Genomic DNA, 8,536 nt, shown 5'->3' on the forward strand with positions numbered 1-8,536 from the left:
GTGTTAGTCACTTTTGCATTCAAACAAGGTAATAGAAAATAACTATCATTGAAACTTACTTGGGGTTTAACACTTCATAGCTCATAATGTTTGACTTTCGAGAAATATATTATTAATATTGGAGAGCAAGAGAGACAAGGTATGATATTTACTACAATAGCTTGAGTTAAATATTTGAATGGTCTATGATTTAAACCACCCTTTCTATCTGATCCATGTGAAAAAATGGCAAAACTAAAAGGTGTGACAATAAGAATAGTACAATTAAATAGTTTGAGAATGATCACAATGAAAACTATTTGTAATTGACTACATTCTTACTATTCACATCTTCTATCATTCAACATTGTTACATTGCCACTTTGCATTCGAAATTTTTATTTCAGCTTTTAAGGTATTAACAATCTATATCATCTCAACAAACTGAGGTAAAGGAGAAAAAATAAAATTAAAATGACCAGATTAAACTTAGACATATTTAACATATTTAAAATGATTAGAATAATTAGATGTTCAACAAAATTTCCATGGCCACAGATGACTGAACTCTATGTTAACTCTAGATTTATCAAGCATCGACAGACATCTAATCTTTTGAGGTACAATCATTTCCTCAACTTTTGCACTCAAAAACGAGATTTCCATCTTAAGAAATTTAATCCCTCTCGAGGCTTAATAAATCCAACATTATGATAAATCTAAACTCATAACATAATTGAGCCCTTCATTCCTTCGAAAACCATATAAAAAGGTTCACAATACAATTATATACATTAATTATATACATAAATGCATTATATATCTAAATGCATTAATGACTCTTTCTTCCTTTACCATGTAAATGTGGAAGCAACTATCATTCAATGTCATATCTTTAAAAGACGTGAGTTGATTTACATATGGAATAAATTAAAGCCGTAGTCTAAACAGACTGTTTTTTTGCCCCGAAAATCATGAAAATTCCAGTAATATTTTGATAAATTCCGGCAGGGATTTTTGTAAATCTAGGTTACCATTGTTAAACTTCAAGATTTTGTATGCCTCAGAGGTTTTTGATGGTGCTGAATCCATTTCCACCTTCAAAAACATGATTTAAACATTGTTTCTGCAAGTTTTGCTAAAAAAAATTGCCCAAATTCTAACCGAAAGTGATCGTCCAGACAATTCCTCCGCCTCGATAGACTTGTCCTAAGTTAAACAAGGAAAAAACCATACACAACTTAAAAGCTAGTAACTTTGTAAAAACCTTTAAATGACAAATGACATTATTATTATAAATGAAACTTTCCTTGTTTTCAAAACCTTATTTTATATGTACACGTTATTCCAACAATGCTCATTTATGTATAACTAATATGAAGGAAAAACTATCATCAATGACAAAATGTGAAGCATGACATATAATATGGGATATATACTTATTATTAAACATAAAAAAATGTTTCGTGTAAATTTGTGTTATCATTAAATAATTTAGTAAATGTGTGCATCAAATAATATTTTTTATTTTAAAGCATGAAATCTTGGTTAGTGTTGTATGTTTGTTTGTTAGGTTAGTGTTAATAGATACATTATATTTTTAATAAATGTTGTACTTTTTATTGTTAATAGGAAAGCTATAGTTTAATAAATTAATATTGAAGTATTTATTATTATTATTTTTTAAATATTTATATAAAATTTGATGTTTTGATTAACAATAAATAAGAAAGAATTGTTTTAGTAGTTTCTAGATATCTAACTTACAAGTTCAATAATGTTGCTGGGTTCAAGTATTTTTCATACCTAATTTTGTTTCAACTCATTAAGCATCTTATCATATTAGTCACCGACATACAAGTTCAATAATGTTGATGGGTTCAAGTATTTTTCATACCTAATTTTGTTTCAACTCATTAAGCATCTTATCATATTAGTCACTAACTAGATTAGTATTAGTATTATTTATTGCATTTTAATTAAATTTTTTTGAGTAAGATATAATTTCAATGACATTTTAGGAATTATAATCAGATTTAATGTTGTTTGCAAAATAAGGGATAATAAGGGATGTTTAATTGTATTGACTAAATAGAAATGAAATAATTTGCATTTTGTTTCATATTAATTAGAAAAATAGTATAATTGAGAGAGGAAGAAATATTCTATAGATATATAATGAATCATTTATCCAGGATAGGATATAAGATGGAAATTGGACATGTTTAAAGACAAAGCAAGTGTTTTCACACTTGATATTAATTTCCAGTTACCTCATTGGAAGTATGGAAATAGTAGTACTTTAAAATAGTCAAATATCAATACGCTAAGGCAAGTGAATTTAATGCACTTCCTAGTGTAAAGACTTCAAGGAGCCTCAATTTTCTTTGTCTTAGGTCACTTTTCATTCTTTTGAGTGATGCTTATTACTATTATTGGTTTATACTTGAGAATAAACAATTCGAAAACCCAACTTTCTTAGAAACTATAAAATAAAAGAGACTTATTCTCAAATGTTAAACCAATAGTGACATACATAACGTAGATTAATACAAAGAAGTTACTTTAACAATATTGAAATGTTATTCAAATTATATATGATGTATAAAAAAGTGAAAGGTGAAGAAAATAAAACATCCAATTAAATCTATTTTAACTAAGAAACAGTGATAAGCAATAATAATATTTTTGAGTGAAGAAAACTTACATATGTTAATGCAACATAAAGTTAAATAATGTTATATGACCATATGACCATCTCACAACATCTATTGTGAGGTTGATCCCATCATAAATGTAATGGCATGGTTAGAGTCTCATAGTGTTTTGGAATATTGCTTTTGGAATATGAATGAGAAAAAATGGTGAGTAACATTTAAAGATGTTCATATAATCGCCATGGGCATGGGCATGAGCATGACCACTACACTAGGTATGAGCATGCTATAGGTCTAGGGAATCTTTTCATGCCTACAATACTATTATTATAGATATAGCATCAAAGTATATATTAGAGTTTTGAATGTTCATAAAAAGTTCCATGCTATAATAATGATTACGATTGTCAGATTCACAAACTTTAACTTAGCTAAGTGAACAATGATTCTAGTAAATAGAGAATGAAATTACATTTCACAATCTTGAATGTTTATAAAAAAATCACATGCTATTTGTTGAAAAATAGGAGAGTAGACATGTTTTCACTCACCAAAATTATATTTGATTGACGTATTCAATAACATAATAGTACACATATAAGTACATGAAGGTTTGTCTTAAAAAGTTACATTATCTTAGCAGTGTAACAATTAAGAGAGAGATTAGCTCAACTACTTATTAGTGTCAGAGTTAAATTAGTTGGAGAGAATATTTCACATCCAACTAGACCTTACCACTTCCCAATCTTAGAATCAAATTACAAAGTCAAACTCTACATCGCAATTAACCAATGTGATAATAGGCCAGAACCTTCTCCTTTTTGACGTGATATCACATTACTCTATAAGAAAAGTACGAGTTAATAATTCCAATGCTCCTTGTTAACAAGCAGTAGTCTTAATCTTTGTCAAGTGAGATATTCATAAGCATCTTTCACTAGTTTGATGCATCAATCGCTTCACCATAAATTGAAGGAACTCCTAATAAGCGAAGTCTATATTTGTTCCAACCTCATATTGTGCCTTGATTGTGTAGACATTATCAAATTTTCAAAGTCAATATGCCTTTTACATGATACTTACACAAATATTTGCACTACTTACACAAATACTTGCATTACATTTACATACTCTATCTCTTGGAGGCACTAGACATAAACTTTTATAACATTTCCCATGTGCCATATGATACTTCTCCTGCATACAAAGTCTAGGAAAACAAGCTCAAAATATTCAAGGACAAATGCATAGAGTTTACACATAACATCCTAGACTTCTTACAAATAGAAAGTGTGACGCGCATTCTCATATGGTCCTTGTTTTTACTAAGTACAACACATGAAATTTACCTTGTTTATACATCACCAAGTGAGCTCTAATACCATGGTGACAAATTCTAGAGTAGACATATTTTAAGATATAGATCGATTTGATGTATTCAACAATAAGTCTAGGAAAAACAAGCTCAAAATATTCAAGGACAAATACATAGAGTTTACACATAACATCCTAGACTTCTTACAAATAGAAAATGTGACACACATTCTCATATGGTCATTGTTTTTACTACATACAACACATGAAAATTACCTTGTTTATCCATCACCAAGTGAGCTCTCATACCATGGTGACAAATTCTGGAGTAGACATATTTTAAGATATAGATGAGTTGATGTATTCAACAATGTGATAGTTTGCATATAAATTATGAAGGTTTACCTAAAGATAAGCACAATAGCTTAACATAATAAAAATTATTTAAGAGAATATCTCAAGATCTCACACTAGTTTAAAAATCAAACTAGTTGGAGACAATCTCTCATATCCAACCTAACTACTTCCTAATGTGAAAAACAATCTAAACAAAGAAATATAAACTCTATATCACAATGCCAATATAATAATATGTGACATAAACTTATCAAATAATGACAAACTCTACGACACGGTGATTAATGTAATAATAGGTCACCTTCTCTCTTATAATATAACTACACAATTTTATAAAGCAAATATAAATTAATAATTTTAACATCATTTTTATCAACAAAAGTTAACTTAAGTAATTAAAATAAAAGAAACTATCACAACTCAAAATTTAACTTTTAACTTATACTAATAAATTGAATAAAATCATCTCCAATTTTTAATTCAACAAATTCTCTTTAATATAAGATTATAAACCATCACATTTCAAAATTTAACTCAACTTATACAATTAAACAATAAATAAACTCATATCCAAAATTTAACTCAAAAAAAATGCAATAAATACAAAATTATAAACATGCTTCCTAAATTAATAAAATCATCTCCAAACTTTAATTCAAAAAAATTCAATAAATACAAAATTATAAACATGCTTCCTAAATTAATGAAATCATCTCCCAACTTTAACTCAATAAATTCCACTAAATGTAAAATTATAAACCATAACATCTCAAAATTTAACTTTTAACTTGTATTATTAAAAAGTGAATAAGATCAACTCCAAACTTTAACTCAAAATTTAACTTTTAACTTGTATTATTAAACTCAAAATTTAACTTTTAACTTTTAACTTGTATTATTAAAGAGTGAATAAGATCAACTCCAAACTTTGACCCAAGGAATTCTGGATGTAAAATTATGTTAAAGTTTAACTTATTCTAGATGCAAAATTATATTAAAGTTTAACTTTTTGCTTGTATTATTAAAGAAGGAATAAAATCACCTCCATACTTTACCTCAAGCAATTTTGCAATGCAAAATTATATTAATGCTTTGCAGATCAGTATGAGATGAATACAATCATCTCCAAACTTTAACTCAAGGAATTTTGGATGCAAAATTATATTAATGCTTTGCAGATCAGTATGAGGAGCTTGATCATAATAGATCAAAAGTTATTTATCCATTTAATAAACCAGAAGTTGTTAAATGTAGATTTCCAAACGAATTAGAAAAAATCATACAATTTGTTGCAAATATTGAAATTAATATGAAGATAAAAAGTCCCACAGATCGATTAGGACTCACAAATGTTTGAGCACCGGTGAAAACGACTAAAAATATCTCTGTCACAGAGAAGACAAAATATGAAGAAAACTCACACAAATCGATTAGGACTCATTAACCTTTGAGCACTGCTGAAAATGACTAAAGATTTTTTTTGGGATAGAGATGGGCATGGGCACAAAAGATAATTCTAGGGATCCCATCAATGACCGCACTGGAATAGTCGGACAGAGATGTTTATGATCCACATTAAATCATAAATCCTGCAACGTGGGTCGCAAGGGTCAAGCTGTAGCAGGCTAGATACTGCTGCGCAGGCCAAGTTGCAAATGGAATCTTCTTTTCTTATCAATCAATTATAAATTGATGACAGAGTTTTCTGGAGATAACTGTGTAGTCATGTGGATTTCTAAAGCTTAAAAAGATCCGCTTGGAAGCAATATTCCCTATGAGATTGCTATGTTCCTTGATTTTGAGCTGAAAGAAAATGATTTTGATCTGAGTTTCATAAGCTTTTAGCATTTTTTCTTCTGGCTTTTTGTTTTTATTCTCTGCAAAAATGCTGCTCCGAAGCTCTTACAGTCCCATTCTGAGCTCCATTAAGGCTCTGAAGGTGCTGGAGCCGGAGTCCATCCTCAGCCGCTGCAAATCTGCAAAGCTGTTGTCCAGCTCTGGTACTTTTGGATCAGGGACCTCGGTCTTGGAAGCCGAGCTCCATAAGAGCTTCCCACAGAGTTTCAAACCGACCCATAATGTTGCAACTGTTGTTGATCGGATGGGAAGTGAAAATCCATCAATCTCGGAAAGAAAGAATGGTGTTCTCAGGCCTGGAGGAGGAGAAAAAGAGGGCTCTGGTTCGAGTCCTGTGGTGAGAAATTCACAATCTGTGTCTGAGACTAAAGAGGAGGAGGCCATGTATATAGCTAGAGGATATGACATTGGTGGTGGGAATCAAGAAGTCTCCAGGGCTGATTCTGTTTCTGATTGTACAGAAGTTTACTATCAGAAAATGCTGGAGGCAAATCCGGGCAACTCACTTCTGCTCAGAAACTATGCAAAGTTCCTGCATGAGGTATGGATTAATCCCAGCAAACAGATTTGTATTGTTATTTGGTGAATGCTATAGCCTTACACTGGGTATTAACAATTATTAGGTTAAAGGCAACCTTGCCAAGGCAGAGGAGTACTATGAAAGGGCCATACTTGCAAGCCCTGGCGATGGGGAAGTACTTGCCCTGTACGCGAAGCTGATGTGGGAAGTTCGCAGAGATGCTTGTCATGCCGAGGCTTACTTTGATCAAGCTGTGCAGGCGAACCCTGATGACTGGTGAGCAAGTTTTCTTCCTCGCTTGCTCTCTGTTATGGCAAATCTGGATTTTAATTGTATTAGGGGAATGATTAGGCCTGATAATCTGGCATTGGATGATTTGGCTAACCAGTTGGGGTTGCTTGTTTTGCAGCTTTGTTCTGGGCTCCTATGCCCACTTTCTATGGGATTCAGAAGAAGGTGAAGAAGAGAACACAGATTCTGAGATGCAGCAAGGGACAGCTGGCGTGGTGATGACCTAAAAATCTGCAACAGAGGCAGTTTGAAACATAGGTAACCAGCTGCACCTTCTGTAATCAGCTATTTCTGTCAAAAACAGATTTCCACAACCTCCTTCATAGGCATGCAAAGATGAGTGGATTGAGACACCAAGGGAAAGTTTTCAAGGAGGCAAGAGAATGGAGACTGGTTGGAAACATGCTAAGTTGGAAATCTGTTGTTAGAAGCTCTTGTGATTTTTGAAAGAGATGGACATACACTTACCTGCTTGACACCTGAAGTTGAAGATTTAAATGCCTTGTTCCAAAGCTTGTGTGAGTTTCATAGTCTAAACCCTAAGCTTCTATGTATCTAATGAGCTTGTGTGAGTTTCATAGTCTAAACCCTAAGCTTCTATGTATCTAATGAAAATCTGTGATAGTCTAAACCCTAAGCTTCTATGTATCTAATGAAAATATTTGATGTTGAAGATATAAATGCCTTGTTCCAAAGCTTGTGTGAGTTTCATAGTCTAAACCCTAAGCTTCTATGTATCTAATGAGCTTGTGTGAGTTTCATAGTCTAAACCCTAAGCTTCTATGTATCTAATGAGCTTGTGTGAGTTTCATAGTCTAAACCCTAAGCTTCTATGTATCTAATGAAAATCTGTGATAGTCTAAACCCTAAGCTTCTATGTATCTAATGAAAATATCTGATGCAGTAAGATCAAAGAGTTTGATGATGTTGAAAAGCATCTGTAAATTCAGTAACAGTTGTTTTGTATTCAATAATCTTTGAAAGTTGTGATAAAATGGCCATGTACTACCTTTTTTATTTCTATATTCATACCTATTTAATGTATTATCTTTTTTATTTCCAGGTTCATACCTATTTAGTTCTATGTTTAGATTTACTTATCTATGGTATTGAATTTATTGATGTAATAAAAAATATTTTAAATAACTAAATATTATAATTTTATTTAAAAATATATTATTTAATTTTAATAAAAATAAAATATTATAATCTTATTTAAAATTGTATTATTTAATTTTAATAAAAATAAAATATAAAATAACTAAAAAAGTTGTTGAAAAATTTTAATAAAAAAGACATCTAAATAAAAAAAAATAATTCAAAATTCAAAATACATAATAAAATAAATCAAAATCAAAATAAAATTGTAAACAAAACCAAATACCTATTAATTAATTAATTAATTAATTGATTAATTAATTATATAATTGATAAATCTATAATCATATTTATCAATATACTAAATAATTTAATTAATAAATCTATAATCATTTTTAAAAACCTCAATCCCTATTTAGAAAAAACTAGTTATTCAATACCTAAACCTCAATCCCTTTTAAAG

General features: G+C 30.2%; 1 protein-coding gene across 1 annotated transcript; it reads left to right on the forward strand.

Moving 5' to 3' along the window:
* The first annotated feature begins 5,946 nt into the window (after positions 1–5,946).
* Positions 5,947–7,670, forward strand: LOC149220960 (uncharacterized). Its single transcript, XM_089384960.1, has 3 exons — positions 5,947–6,705; positions 6,788–6,960; positions 7,094–7,670. The coding sequence occupies exons 1-3, from the start codon at positions 6,193–6,195 to the stop codon at positions 7,200–7,202; spliced, it is 795 nt and encodes a 264-aa protein (XP_089241086.1). The 5' UTR covers positions 5,947–6,192; the 3' UTR covers positions 7,203–7,670.
* The last annotated feature ends 866 nt before the right edge of the window (positions 7,671–8,536 follow it).

This window comes from Pinus tabuliformis, chromosome Q (assembly GCF_031772625.1).
Source record: "Pinus tabuliformis cultivar Carrire ecotype Pingquan chromosome Q, CPIR1, whole genome shotgun sequence".
Taxonomy (NCBI): domain Eukaryota; kingdom Viridiplantae; phylum Streptophyta; class Pinopsida; order Pinales; family Pinaceae; genus Pinus; species Pinus tabuliformis.

Bases quoted from the DNA above. Each gene is read 5' to 3' on its own strand.
- LOC149220960 (XM_089384960.1), top strand. From the start codon at position 6,193: ATGCTGCTCCGAAGCTCTTACAGTCCCATTCTGAGCTCCATTAAGGCT. The intron at 6,706-6,787 runs GTATGGATTAAT...AACAATTATTAG, and splicing joins ATGCAAAGTTCCTGCATGAG to GTTAAAGGCAACCTTGCCAA. The intron at 6,961-7,093 runs GTGAGCAAGTTT...CTTGTTTTGCAG, and splicing joins CAGGCGAACCCTGATGACTG to CTTTGTTCTGGGCTCCTATG.